This window comes from Nannospalax galili, unplaced genomic scaffold, assembly GCF_000622305.1.
Source record: "Nannospalax galili isolate Female #2095 unplaced genomic scaffold, S.galili_v1.0 scaffold383, whole genome shotgun sequence".
In the NCBI taxonomy this organism is placed as follows: domain Eukaryota; kingdom Metazoa; phylum Chordata; class Mammalia; order Rodentia; family Spalacidae; genus Nannospalax; species Nannospalax galili.
The window spans coordinates 4,183,010-4,198,266 of record NW_008351346.1 but is presented as its reverse complement, the minus strand read 5'-3'; the positions used below and the strand labels follow the sequence as shown (position 1 = coordinate 4,198,266).

Below are 15,257 nucleotides of genomic sequence, written 5' to 3'. Positions count from 1 at the left end.
GGCAGAGGAGAACGCCAGGCTTCTTGCTGCTTGCCTTCTCTCTCGCTGGTAGACTTCTCTCTTGCTGCTGTAGACTGAAGACTAGCTGATCTTTTCAAATTTGTCAGACCTTCAGCGCCAGATCATATATATATATATATTCATTCTACCGGTTCTGTTTCTTTAGGGAACCCTAACTAATACAACCCCCACCCCCAAATCCTGCGCAGCTTCCTACACCAGGAACTAGCTATTTCTGAAGAGGAAGAAACTAACCTGAGGAATGTAGGCTACAGGTTTAATCCTAGAATATGGAATTTGTAGAAACTAATCATTTGCTTCTAAAAAGAAAAAGACAATTTTGTCCTACATGTTAATAAACCCAGTAAAATTCTTTGTAAAAAGTTTTCCTTCCCAATGGCTTTACAGCCAGGCTATTTTTAAGCAGAAAGGATTTAATTAAGCCGCGTGGCTCACTCTGGCATAGCCTTGTCTAGGTCACTGGCAGAAAGCCACCAAGTCCTGAGACTCAGGACCCCTGCTCCACACCGGATCAGTGGTCTCTCCAGCCTCTGGAGCCCCCTGTCGTCTGCAGACGGGATTTCAGGCATCCTAGAGGATTTGGAGCCCGACTTCAATCCCCTTCCCTGATTGCCTCTTTTTCCATCAGTACATTCTACTTGGGAGATAAAACAGGTCACATTAGAACAGGAGAACAAAGCCCCTGCCTTCCACACCAGGCCTCACGGCCTTTGCATGCAGACCTATTTGAACCAGGATCTGTCTAATTGGAAGTTCCAGCTGTTTGTGACAGTGGTGCTGAGGAGAGACCTTTGGTGGGAGACAGAGGGAGGGAAGGGGGGATCTGGAGTAAGGTGAGGTAGGAAGAAGTTTGGGGCCCAAGATAGAGCCCTGGGAAAAAGAACCCGACGCAATCCCCCTGAAAGCGAATCTCCTTGTTTGCCTTGTCTCAGTCCAGTTTCCTCACCCCAACCCCGCCCCTACCCCAGAAGAGCTTCAGAGTTCCTGCTCACCCCGTGCCCTGCACCATGGAATAAACGAGACTAGTCTGTGGATATGTTCAGATTACTTTTCATGCTTCAGGAAATGCCAGGTGCCTTCAGGCACTTTCCTTCCGGCTTTTGTCCTGTATCTCAAAGAACCCTAGCCTGGCAGATTCCATAGCCACTAGAGAGTACGATAGGGCATGTGGGTGTTTTCTGCTGAGCCTTCTGCTAAAGGCCTGACTGAGGGTGAGGGAGGCAGTCTGGTGGGCGAGGGCGGGTGGGCACCTCTGACGGCCCACTTCCCTGGTTCTCCAGGGTCTTGCTTGCCAGTTGGCAAGCCTCAGGCAGTCTTTCCGTCTCACCTGCCTCAGTCAGGACCTACCCAACACACACAGGCCTGCCTTTGATCTGAAGCTTAGCCTGTGCTGCTGGGAGTGGCAATCAGGGAGCCTCTAATGTGTCCCTGGCTGGTTCTGTGCCTGCTGGCCCAGCTGCCACAGCAGAAGATATCAGGCATACCAAATAACAGTCTGCCTGCTTCCAAGTAGCAAGACAGCAGCTGCTGGGCTGGAGGAGAGGACTGTCTGGTACAGCTCCTGCAGAAACTTTCAGGTAGGCTGAGGTGAGCATTGACTCTCAGTGCTCAGTGACCGTGTGCCTGAATGACAGAGCAGTACCACTGTTTATTGAGCAAGCAAGCCATCTGAGAAGGCACATGATGAAAGATATGGAGAGGACAGGTCTGTCACCAGGGGGTTTCAGTAACAATTCTTTCCCTCGCTCCTGAGGATGCTTCAAGTTTCAGGGATACTTCCTGTTTCCTGCCTCTGAGACTTTGCACATGCTGTTCCCCTGTCCAGTGTGCCCATCTCTCCTCTAGTTCCTGCCACTACCTTCACCATGGTTACCTTCAGGTCACAGCCTTGTCCCTTACTGTGCCATTGTCCCATTGCCTTCTGTCCCCACTGGCTTCCTCAACTCACATATCACTCCAGTGCCCAGCAGCACTGTTAGGCACAACCTGGGTACCTGATATTAAGTTTGCAGAATGATGTACTCTTTCAAGTTTATGGGGTTAACAAGGCTGAGAGAAAGGGGCAGACTTGGAATCTCAGGACATTTGGGGGACCAGGTAAGGGGTGAACTGATGTGGCTGCTGGCTTTTTTAACCTCCTTTCTGTGACGTTCTCTTTGCCACCTCTACCACCTCCGCGGACTCTCAGCTTGTCAGTCCCATTCTCCATCCAGCATGAAGCTCTGCTGCTGCCTGGAGCCCCTCTTGCCATCTAGGCACTCCTGCTGATGGCATCTTTTTACCAAAGCAGGGGAGAGGGCTAGACCCAAAGGGAACATTCCCAAGAATGTAGAGATCTTCAGGGTGAGGAACCATGGCAAGTCTAGCCCACAGCCTGTTCTTACACTTCTTTTTTTATTACTTTTTTTTTTTTTGGGTCTTTTTGAGACAGAGTCTCCCTGTAGCTCCAGCTGGCCTGGAACTCACTATGTAGACCAGGCTGGCCTCAAACTCACAGAGCTCCGCCCACCTCTGCCTCCCGAGTGCTGGGATTAAAGGCATGCACCACTATGCCCGGCATATTTATTACTTTTATGTGAATGAGTGTATTGCCTTTGTGTATGCGAGTGCACCCATATCGTGCAGTGCCCAGGGAGGTCAGGATGTTGATCCCCTGGAGCTAGAGTTACAGCTGGTTGTTATCTACAATGTGAGTGCTGGGAACAGAACCTGGGTCCTCTGCAAGAGTAACCAGTGTTCTCAACTGATGACCCATCTCTCCAGCCCCTGTTCTTGCACTTCTAAACCATTATTAAAACCAGAAAAAGCATGTTGGGGGGGGGGGTCTGGAAGGAGGGATGGGGGCTGTGGGATGGATATGATCGAAATACATTGTATTGTATTGTATTGTATAGTATTGTATCATACATTGTATGAAATTCTCAAAGAATAAAAAAATATTTTAAAAACCAGAAAAAGCAGCAACAGAGATAATATGTGGTCTGCGGAGCCTGAAGTATTGCCATATGGCCCTTTGCAGAACACATTTGCTGTCCCATTCCAGAGTAGTAACACTGTGATCTCAAGGAGGGAGGGTTTGTCTAAAGCTGAGTCACATGGCAGAGGGAGCTCATGTGGGTCAGTAAAGCAAGTACTAGGTCTGGAGTCAGGAGACCTGAATTGTAATTCCACCTCTGCCAGGACCCAAGAGCAAGTGTCCTTTCTGTGTTCAGTGGTCCTATCTTTCTAATGGCTATGCTGGGGTATGTTTAAAATCCTGTGATGCCAGAGAGCACCGTGAAGCCACTGCCAGCCTGTTGTGGGAACTCTCTCTCTGAGGAGACATTACTTCTAACCTTTCCTTATAGAGCTCCAACCACAAACCAAAGTGATTCCACTAAAGTCCAACTTGGGGAACCAATGAATTTACTGGGCATACTTACTTTGGGTGGTTCCAAAATGACCACACCATTGGAAAGTCTCACCCCAGCATGGATGATGGTGTCCCCATAGCTACATAAATGGAGTCCCTGGTCCCTTCAGTTAATTTTCCAAGCTCTACATGCTCCAGCACCTCCTGAGACCACAAGACCACATGCAATTAGGGAAGAATTATGGCCAGGTGCAGGATGAGTTGCTAGAATCTCATGTGAGGGGCCAATGACCCTCCCTAGCCCCTCCTTCTATGAAGGAAGGTCAACAGTCAAACAACCTGATCTTGAGGGTCCCTTGCAAGTAGTCACAGATCCTCTGATGAAGATAATGGTTGTCATGAGCAGAGGATGGTCTCTACAACACAGCTGATGGCTGCCCCTTTGAGAGTGGGATGATGACCCAGATATTTTGGGAGTGAACTGATTTTATAGTGTTGAATCTCACTACTAAGTTAGGAGAGTCTCTCTCTCTCTCTCTCTCTCTCTCTCTCTCTCTCTCTCTTTCTTGTTAGTGGCTGTTCCCATTCAATTTATGTCTTCTTTTGGTCTCTTTCCTTCACAGTGCCACCCTCCATACCAGACTGTGGCATCCAAGGGGAGACTGTGATTGGGAACAACATCCAGCTGACCTGCCAGTCAGCTGAGGGCTCCCCAAGCCCAGAGTATAGCTGGAAGAGCTACAACACCCAGAACCAGCAGCGGCCAGTCGCCCAACCAGGTAATGGGGCTAATGGGGGAGAGTCCCTGGCATCAAGGTACAACTGATCAGTTAAGACAGCCATAGGAGACAGACCACTCAAATCCCTGTTTCCCAACCCTCTATGCATTTTCCATTAAACACACCCACCTACCTAACAGCTGGAAGTGGAAGTGAGTGCATGAAGCACTCAGCAAAGGCTGTGGTAGATACCACACTCCTGTTCTTCCACATCCCTCAGTTCTCTTAAGAAGCATGCACCATTAAGCACTCTGTGAAAAGGCAGGGAGGGAGGTGCTCATTTGGAGGATTATTATGTCCTAAAGTCCACATTTGAAGCCCTATCTAACCTCATGGCTACACCCAAGTAGTCTAGTATCATTTTCTGTCTGGAATAGCCCATCTCAGATACCACTACAAACTGCACTATGATGTACAAGGGCCTTTGTTCTCAGTGAAGGTGATGGTGGACTTAGCTATAGTTGCCAGGAGGCCAATTTTGTGCCAGAGAGCCAATATATGGATTTTTGGTCTTGGAAGAGGAGGAGAGGGAGGGGTGGGGGAAGAAGAAGAAGAGGAGGAGGAGGAGGAAAACTATATAAATACTCTGCTGCTGTTATTCCCACTGGTGTGGGAATTCCCTGGTGGAATTCCTGGGCTCCTGGTGCCCACTAGATACTCTGCCAGATACAGCAGTGATTCTGAGACCAGGAACCACAAGGCCTAAAAGGTGTCCATTAGCTCTACCCTTGGGGTCTTTCAGTCCCCTGTGTTTGGAAAAGATATGGGAGGTGAGAAGGAAGCCTGTGGGTGGACACATCTATTTTGAGAAGCTGATGTGTGGGGGTGGGAAGAACGTATGGGGACCTGGGAAAGCCCTGGTGGATGATAGCAAGGACTCAATCAGTGTGAGGTAGTGTAGCTATGATTCAGCAGGTTAGGGATAGAGACTAGCATGGGAATCATGAACATCATTGTGGCTGAGGGGAAGGATGCGGGTCCATGTGGGAATGATGGGATGTACTGTTGATAGGAAAGATAGTGAGGAGAGCTGGAGAAGGGCTGTGTCAGGCTAGAAGGTTGGCCTTTGTCCTGTAAGCATCTGGCTCTTTCTGTAGTCTCATAAATGCACACCTCTCCTTTTTCCATCACAAAAAATTTCTCTGGTTGTTAGGAGCCAAAATTTAGTTCTTTAGTCACTAAAAGTGTGTAACACCCAAAAGCATGAAAAGAGGTTAAAGGGAGATTGTCTCTCTGCTTTGCAACTGCTTTATCCTGCTCCACATCCAGCCTAAGGTGCCCGAGGTGACAGCAAAGAAGGTTGTTGTATTAGCTATTTTCCATTTTGCTAGATAAAACGCCCAGAGAAAAGTAACTAAGGGAGAAGGGGTTTTTTGGTTCACAGTTCAAAGGTACTATCTGTCATGGTGGGGGAGTCATAACAGCAGGATCTTGAGGCTGCTGGTCACATCGTGTTCAGTCAGAAGCACAGATTGATGAATGCTAGTGCTCAGCTCAGCTCACTTTCTCCTTTGTCTAGGATCCCAGCCCAAGGGATGATGTTGCCCACAGTTAAGGTGGGTGTTCTAGTTTGCTTCACCATTTCTGTAATAAAACGACCAAAACCAACTCTGACCAAAATCAACTTGGGGAGGAAAGGGTTTGTTTCATTTTACTCTTCCAAGTGACAGTCCATCACTGAAGGAAGCCAAGGCAGGAACTTAAGCAGGACAGAAATCTGGAGGCAGGAGCTGAAGTTCAGACCAGGGAAGAGCACTGCTTACTGGCTTGCTCCTCCAGCCTGTGCTCAACCTGCTTTTTTATACAGCCCACGACCACCTGCCCAGGTGTGGCACCACCCACAGTGGGCTGAGCCCTCTCACATCACTCAACAATTAAGAAAATTCCTCACAGACATGCCCACAGGCCAATCCTATAGAGGAAATTCCCCAATTGCGGTTCCCTCTTCCCTGGTGTGTCAAGTTGGCAACTAAGCTATCCAAAACAATTAGTCCCTTGTCAACTTGACACACAAACAAATCACTATTAAATCATAAGCCTTCCAGTTCTTATTTTCAAGACCTCATATTAATATTACACTATAAAACACAGTATAACTTAAAAAGTCCCACAGTCCTTAAAAATTCCAATACTTTAAAGCTCAGTGTCTCTTTAAAATAATCCAAAATAGCTGGGTATGACAGTGCATGCCTTTAATCCCAGCACACAGGAGGCAGAGGCAGGAGGATCTCTGTGAGATCAAGGCCAGCCTGGTCTACATAGTGAGTTCCAGGCCAGTTGGGGCTACAGGGAGACCCTGTCTCAAAACAACAAAAACCCAAAACCAAACCACCCCCCCAAAATTCAAAGCTCTTAACTGTGGGCGCCTATAAAATAGAAAATAAGTTACATACTTTCTTAATCCAAGAGGGAAGAAGAGGGCACAATCAGATCAAAGCAAACCAAAATCAAACTGTAAATAGCTCTGGGATTCACTTAAATCATCTGAGCTCCAAAGGGCTTGAGCAGTGCCTCTTCTGCAGCTTTGCCATCCAGAGCACACACAGCTTGTCTCACAGGCTCAGGACAGCTCCATTTAACACCTGCCACTGCCCTTGGTGGTCATGCCATGGTTTTGGTATCTCCAATATGTTGGGATTTTTACTGTAATTGAGGCTTCACCTTAACCAATGATCTCCTTGCCTCTCAGGGTCCCAAGCTCAGATTCTCTCCATGACCCCTTCAATCCTGGGATCTCTATTACAACTGAGGCTTTACCTTCATCAATGGTCTCTCAGTGTGCAAAGCCTCAGCTTTTCTCCATGACTCCTTCAATCCTGCAGCTTTCACGCTGCCAAACCCAGTACCAGATGGGAGGCTCCTAAACACACCAAGTTCAGCTGCTAGCTTGAGATGCAGCCTTGACCCCCTCTGGACCACAGCTTCTGTGTGCTGACCCCAAGGAAATCCTTCCCATAAGATTTTGCCCCAATGATGCTGGTCTCATTCATCACAGCTGATTTTTCAGGACTGACTGACCAGAAACTACAGGTTCTCAATTCAAATATCACACAAATGGCCCTGTTATTGTATTTAACAGGCTCACAAACTTCCCTCTGAAACTTCACAAGCCAGGTTTCCACTGTCTACATTTCTCCCACCATTCTTATCGTGCAAGCTCCCACAGAACAACAGCTCACTGAGCTCTAAGCATTCAATGGCATTTCCAGCCCAAACTTAAAAATTCGTCCACAATCCCCCCCTTCACCCCCTCCAAAACAACATGATCAGGTCCTTTACTGCAATACCCCATGATTCTGGTACAAATTTCTGTTCTAGTTTGTTTCTCTATTATTCTGATAAAAACCAACTTGGGGATAAAAGGATTTATTTGGCTTACACATTCCAATAAAAGCTCATCGTTGAGGGAAGCCAGGGCAGGAACTTGGAGGCAAGAGCTGAAGAACAGACCATGGAGAAGCACTGCTTAGAGACTTGCTCCTCTAGACTATGTGTAACCTGATATCTAACCCAGGATCACCTGCCTATGTGATGCCTCCCATAGTGGGCTGGGACCTCCTACATCACTCAACAATCAAGAAAATGCCCCACATACATGCCTACAAACCAATCTGGTAAATTCCTCAATGAAGTTCCCTATTCCCAGGTGTACTAAGTAGACAACTGAAGCTATCCAGCACATTAAGTCTTCCCACCTCAATTTACTTAAGCTAGATAACCCCATGCAAGCATGTTCCAAATGTTTTCTTGATCTAGACTCCCTTACAGACATGCCCAGAGGCTTGTCTGCTAGTGATTCTAGATCCTGTCAAGTTGACAGTATTAACCATCACAGTGATGCATGATAATCACCATGAAGACTTGCATCTGGATATGATGGAGTTGAGGGTGCTGTTCTCAAAGTCTCTTGTCTTCACTGTGCCTTGCAGTGCCCTAGAATATGATCAGCATCTTCTTCCTTGAGCCAGCCCCCAACCTTTTCTGACTTGTAAAACATTTTGGTCGCCCTCCTGTATCTCACAACAGAGTTCTCAGCATTAGAGGAGTTCCTTTGACTCATCCATCTGTGGAAACAAGCTAGCAATAAAAGAAATGGGAAGTGTGGAACCAGGAGACAGGGATTTGAGTACTGTTTTCACTTGGTAGCTGTAAGTCACTCAAGCTCTCTGACCCTAAAAACAACAACAAAACAACAACAACGCAAAGCAAAGCCAGCATATCGCTAATACTACCTTTCCTGAAGTAATGGGCCAGTTCTGAACATACTTGGTCTGAACATACTTGGTAAACTGCATTCTAGCGAGTTTCTGGAACTGAAGGAACAGGGATTTGGATATCAAGGAAGGAGGGAGGATTCTGAGGGCTGGAGCACTTTAAGGGAGGAGTAGTGAGAGTGGTGATAGGCCCATCCCCAGAGCCTTGGATGAGAGGTGGCACCCAGAGCTTATTGACCAACCATGGTGGGAGGGGACAGAAAGAGTAGATCCTGCTAACTCAACACGAGGGTCTTGGGGTGGGCAGGATTTGTTAGGAGTGAATCTTTCCACAGCTTCAGCAGAGGAAAAAGCAGGCATGCATTTCCTTTTCTTACCATAAGATGTCACCATGGCAGCAGAAACATTAGTTTTCACTGGATTTCTGAAACTAGTGAGCCCTTTTCCAAAAGGAAAAGGGGCTTGGGAGCCTCAATTCAATCAAAGCCAGTCCCAGGGCATGGGGTGCATACCAATTCATCCTAGAGAACCTTCTAGAACACACTGATTGCTGCAGGGGAAGGAGGAAGGATAGTGCTGACTCAGTGCACTGGGACCCCTTTACCATATGTTCTCCAACCCTAAGCAAAGCCCAGCAGTGTCCTGCAGTGCTGTGGAAGCCTCACCCTCAGACTGAGCTGTAGCACACTCTCAATTACTGGGAATCTGATACAACACCCAGGGCCAGGAGTATTTCCCAAAGTGTGTTCCTTTGAAATCCTCTTAAAAACAACCAAATTCAATTGTTTTAGGGAATGGGACCCTTAATACTCTGAATACTGAGACTCCCATTGCTCCTTAGCATATTAAAATACTGGAGAGCCACTCCCTTAAAACTTTACAGCCTTAGTGATTTTCACACTTCATGTGCTCACAGACCCCCTTTCCAGTACCATATATTAATACGGCATGTAAGTGATACTCCAGAAAACACACCAAGGTGCGGAGTTCTAGGACTCAAGGGGATTACAGTTTACTGGAAGTAATGCTCTGGGTTTCAAGGGGAGAATATGAGGAAAGTAGCATGTTTTTGACAAGCTGGAAGAATATAACTCCAAGTCAAAGGGCTGTGATTTCTAGGCGGTGAGAGTGAGGGTGATCTTTTATTCTATTCTTTTAGAGGCTCCTTCACTGTACGTTTAAATAAAACCTCCATTTTGAACCATGGCCAATCCTAAAATCACCATTGTTTCATGTCTGTCTTCCTTTACAGATTGGAAGAGGACAGGGGCCCTCTTCATTTTGTTTGTAGCTATGACCAGTTTATAGGTCTTTTTGGATTGAGGTGAATGAGGTGCTATTTTTATGTCATATATAAGTTGTTATAATGAGCATACATTGCTTTTGTAATACAAATGTTTTTTGTTTTGTGTTTTAAGCATTTAGTGGGGGGGCACGTGTGTAGAGGTCAGAAGACCCCTTGTAGAAGCCAGTTCTCTCCTTTCACTATGTGAGTTCCAGGGAATGAACTTAGGTTTTCAGCCTTGGCAGCAAGCTTCTTTACCCACTGAGCCATCTTGCCAGCCCATAATGCTGTTTTAAAGGTTGTCAAGTGCTCTGATGAACACTAGTTCTGAAAACAGGACTTTAAACAATTATGTGGTGTGTGTGTGTGTGTGTGTGTGTGTGTGTGTGTGTATGTGTGTGTGTGCACTCCATGTGGTTGTTGGGAACCAAATTCCGGTCCTCCAAAAGAGCAGCAAGTGCTCTTAACCACTGAGAAATCTCTCCAGCCCCCAAACAGGATTTTTGTTCCAATTATGCCATTTCTTATTTTGTGAATTTGAGCAAGTCACTTAACTTCTCTAAGCCTTCAGTTGCCTCTATGGAATTGGAGATGGGAATACTTGGTACACCTATACAAGAGTGTTGGAAGGATGAAACGATGCCATATTGTATCTCAGTATGAGATACCACCACCACACCCTCATATACCACAGGACACTTTCTTTGAGAGCAGGAGACAGGGCCAGATGGGTTGCTCCCTTGGATCTGCACATGGGGAAGTGGCAGGAGAGAAAGCTGGCATGATTGCAGGTCCAGACCCATAATCCTGTCACCACCTTAAAAGCTTCGACTGGAGGATGGGGCAGGAGGTAGCTCAGTCAGTAAAGTGCTCGCCATACAAGCATGACAACCCAAATTTGATTCGCAGCACCCGCATAAAAGCTGGGCATGGTAGTACACACTTGGAATCCCAACACTGGGGAGGCAGACAAGATCTGGGGACTTGCTGACCAACCAATCTGGTTGAATCAGTGAGCTCTAGGTTCACTGAGAGACACTGTCTCAAAAATAAGATGGAGAAGTGATTGAGGAAGACACTTGGTGTTGGCCTCTGGCCTCCACACACATATGTGCATGTGCACCCCTGCCCCACATGTATACACATACACAGAGTTTGACTACTTACTACAAATTAGGGACAACCTCTGAAACGTCTGAAGGAGCAGTGGCAGGATCCTATTTGCAATTCAATCTGTGGATGGACCTGTGAACACCTGGTGGCAGTAAGGTTCTTAGGCTGGTTAGAGGATGCAGGTTTCTTCTTTTAAAATAACAGTTATGACAAAGCTGTCTGAGAACAGGCAAACACATATGCTGTCTAAAACAAAGTAAGGGAATCCATTGGATCATCAGTTTAGAGGAAAGGTCTCTCCTGAGGACATCTGGGCCATGGTTCAGCATCAGGTGCTTCCACTCTCTTTCCAGATGAGGCAGCTGCTGCTGAAGAATTAGATGGCTAGAATGGTGGTGGTTGGAGGGGTTTAGATTGACACTACTCCCATTCACACACCACCTAACCACATACCACACACTCGCATACACCATACATATACCTCACACACTGCGCACATGCTGCACACTCATACATGCTATACACATACATATACCCCACACCACATATACAATGCACAATATACACATACCATACATACACCTCCTAGTACACACATACACCATATACCTATCTCATCCCCACCACACACACACACACACACACACACACACACACACACATACCACACATGGTCACATATACGATATACACAAATCACACAAATACACACCACATATACACATACCACACATACACTCACATACGGCATACACATAACCTACACCACATATATACATTACACATACACGTACCATACACCGTACATAATCACATGCATTCACCACACGAAATACCACATACACATACCACATACTGCACATATGCCACATGCACTCCCATATACTAAATACATACCTCACACCACACACTCATACAGCACACTACACATATACTCATCACTCGCACAATAACATATACCTCATAAACACCACATACCCAAACATGCAACATATTGCCACCTCCACACACATGCATATCCCCTCACAGTGGAAATCCATAAACCACAACTCTTGATTTCCTAAGCCATGAGCTTCTGTTTCTAATTATGAAAGTGATGGTGTGAGGCAGGTACTACTATTTCTAATTATAGATGAAGAAGCAGGTTCAATGAAGGCCAAGGCACTTGCCAAAGACATCAAATAAATAAGTGGGCAGAGCCAGGCTTTGTGCCTGGGGTTGTGACTGGATTCCAAGTCCTTCAGTGTTGTCCTACTTGCCAGGCTGAATCCCGCAGCAGCCCTAGAGGTGATTCTCCCCATATCATTAACGGAACTGTGGCTTGGAGAGCTCACTGGTGAGCTTGTAGCTTTCCAGGGCCCAGGCCTTTAACCCTGGGCTGTGCACATGCACCACAGCACTGTCTCCTCACCCTGCTGCTCTTTCTTCAGTCCCAGGCCAGCCCTTGGTTCTGAAGAATATCTCCACAGACATATCCGGCTACTACATCTGTACCTCCAGTAATGAGGTTGGGACAGAGTCCTGCAACATCACCGTGACTGTCAGACCTCGTAAGAGCAGGGGAGGGAGGGAGCGAGGGGTACAAAGCCCAGAGATGGCTGGCTGAGCCCAAGTGGGGGTGAATGAGGTAGCCGCAGTGCCCTGGTGAGATGACTCCAGGCCCAGACTCTCCTTGCCGAAGCCAGTGCAGCCCTTCTGGTTCTTTGGAAATAGAGCCTGGGCCAGACTTCTGAAGACCTCCTTAGTCCTGTCAGCCCCGAGGGCTACCTGGAGAGCATGAAAGAATTACCCAGAGCCAGTTGCCTCAGTCTAAACTCTATTCTTTGAGGGGAGGGGGAGGACCATAGCTGTCTCAGGCATAAGCTAGGAGCTGGCAAAGCTAGCATCTGGGGTCTTCTTAGAGTCTAGGTAGCCCAGTGACAGGATGGGTCTGCTTATCTTTGTCTGTACCTCCATCCTAAAATGTCCTCAGCCCCATCTAGTCACAGTTCTCCAGGACCATGCCTTCCATGGAGTGCTACCAGAGGCCTGAGGCTGTTGCTCCCTGGATTGGGAGGTGGAATGGGGTGGCCTAGAGGCTGGGAGAGACCAGCCTCCAGTGCCTTGAGCCAGTGCTGTTTCCTTATCTTCAGCCTGGCTATCTCCTCTGATGCCTGAGGTTGGCTGAGTGCGGGGGGCTAGAGGTGGACATCAGGAGGTGCAGCTGCTCTGTCCTCTTGCAGCCTCTATGAATGTGGCCTTATATGCCGGTATCGCAGGGGGCATGATTGGGGCCCTCATCATCATTGGCATCATTGTCTACTGCTGCTGCTTCCGAGAGAAGGAAGACAAAGCTGAGGACATGGAGGATGCAAGGCCGTGAGTGTGCCAAGGCGGGTGGCCTGATGGAAAAGTTGGAGAAGATTTGAAATATATACCCCCAGCTCTTCAGACATGACTACTTACAACACCTTGGGGGGCACTGTTACTTTAGTCTGCCCCATTTTACAGCTGAGAAAAGAGCAATTCATCCAAATCAAGTGTGTACTGCAGTCCTAGGATTTGCCTCCAGGGCCCATGGTTTTGCAGTCTCTCATCTCAGGGTAGGACTTCATGAAGCAAACCGAGGGCCAGGTATAGAGTAGAACACACACATTCTTCCCACAACATCCTCAGCTCATGAGTGGATCAGCTTGTGGGACCATGTAGTCCACCCTCAATCCAGCACTGCAGTGCAGGGTCCCTTGCAGCTGGCGGGTGGAGATGACAGGTCTGGTGGCTGCTTTGCCCATAATGCAAACTAAGGTCCAGCTTATTTGCAGGCCCCCAGTGATGGTAAACCTTCCCTTCTTTTTCCATTGCCTTGTAGGAACCGGGTTGTTTACCAAAAGCCTTCAGAGCAACAGACAGAATTTTCCAGAGAGAAGGAAGACGATGACTACAGACATGGAGACCAGGGGAGCTCAGGCCGCAGATCCCCAGACCAGTCCTTTCAGTGATTGGGGCCTGATGTACAGAGGGAAAGAGAGGCTGCTTCTGGCTTCCCTTCTCTCTAAGCCCATAGTCCTGCCCCTCTTTTCCAGGCATTGGTGGGGACGCTTCTTCCGTATCTGCCACTGGGGAGCATCACTGGCCTGGCTCCAGGGGTTCTGCCTGACACCATACTCACCTCTGACCTTTTTCACTGTCATATCTGATTCGGAGCCTGGCCTTCCCCCGAGACTTGATTGATGCCTCTGCCTCTCCTATGGCTCCTGGAAGCTCAGCATTGAGCAAGGGCTACTCTTGCTCAGGACCCCCCATGGAGACAATAACAGCTTCAGGAGGGTGAGTGCCTGGTCTGCCCAACTGTGCCCAGCACCCAGGGGAGAACTTTCGGAGGGCTTGCTCTCAATATTTTTGCTGAATGAAGAAAATAAATCAATGATGTGATGAACTCCCTGTGATTTATCCAGGCTAAGTATGCCCTCTGTGCTTGGGGACCTTAGTGTCCTCCAGCTTTCCACTTCAGCCCCATCTCCCACCACACTGCCCACAAGGGCCACCTCCTACTCCAACACATTGCTCTCCCCAGAGCCTGGCAGCCTAAGCTGGAGATTTGCCTTCACAGATAGGGCTTTGCTTCCTGGATGTGACTGCAGACACTCCATGGCTCTCACCCAAGCACCCTGCTAGTTTGGGTAAGGTGGGAAGACTGATTTAAAATGAGTACAGAAGCTTACTTGCTTCCTGTCCTGCTCAGCCACTGGGTTCTGAATGCCAGCTGGGCCTTGTTGCCCGAAGCCTCCCTGTCTGCCTTACTCTCCAAGCTCAGGTTGGGTTGCTACTCTGGCCGGCTTCCCAGTGGCTGGTTTCCTGCGAATGTGTTTTACCCTTATGTAAACTTTTTTTGGATCTTCAGAAAAGCAAGTTGATAAATCCATTTCTGATTTTTTGTCCACTTCTGACTTTTTACATGTATATTTTTATATATTTTGTTAAATTCTTTGCTTCATTCACAATGCTTTCTGTAACAATAAAATTACCAGTGGAAATTCACCTTTTTAAGTGTGGGCTTCAGTCATGCTGAGGTAGAGCTACTGCCTAGTGGGTCTTTCTGGGAGAGATGATGTGATAGAGAACCTTGGGATTCCATTGCTTGTGGCCAAGGTACGGGTGGACAGTAACTCTCAACGGTGCTGGGGCAGGATAGAGCCCAGCCTGGTGGTGGGGGTGGTGGGGGTGTGCTATTGGAACTTGTAGTATCAGAAGACCTGGCAAACCTGGGAGACATTCATGTGTCTCCAGGATGGTGACAGAGACTCCCAGCCCAGGATACCCAAAGTACCCCTCATAAGAATGAGAGGAGCAATTGGTTGTGTTGCAGAGAATTATGGCTTTCTTCCCCAGCAGCAATTTGGCTCCATGGTCAGGTCTCAGCTTGGATACAGACACCTATCACACTTTTTTTTTTTTAAATTTTTAAAAATGATTTTTATAATAAAAATATACTTAAGAGACGTATCACATTACAA

General features: G+C 47.5%; 1 protein-coding gene across 1 annotated transcript in view; it reads left to right on the top strand.

The window, feature by feature from the left end:
• The window catches only part of Gpa33 (glycoprotein A33), a 37,917-nt gene extending 24,175 nt beyond the window's left edge, over positions 1 to 13,742 (top strand). The window contains exons 4-7 of the mRNA XM_008848258.1: positions 3,997 to 4,152; positions 12,195 to 12,314; positions 12,987 to 13,122; positions 13,613 to 13,742. Of these exons, the coding sequence (XP_008846480.1) occupies positions 3,997 to 4,152; positions 12,195 to 12,314; positions 12,987 to 13,122; positions 13,613 to 13,742 (542 nt within the window). The remainder of the gene's footprint in view (positions 1 to 3,996; positions 4,153 to 12,194; positions 12,315 to 12,986; positions 13,123 to 13,612) is intronic.
• Positions 13,743 to 15,257: the final 1,515 nt, after the last annotated feature.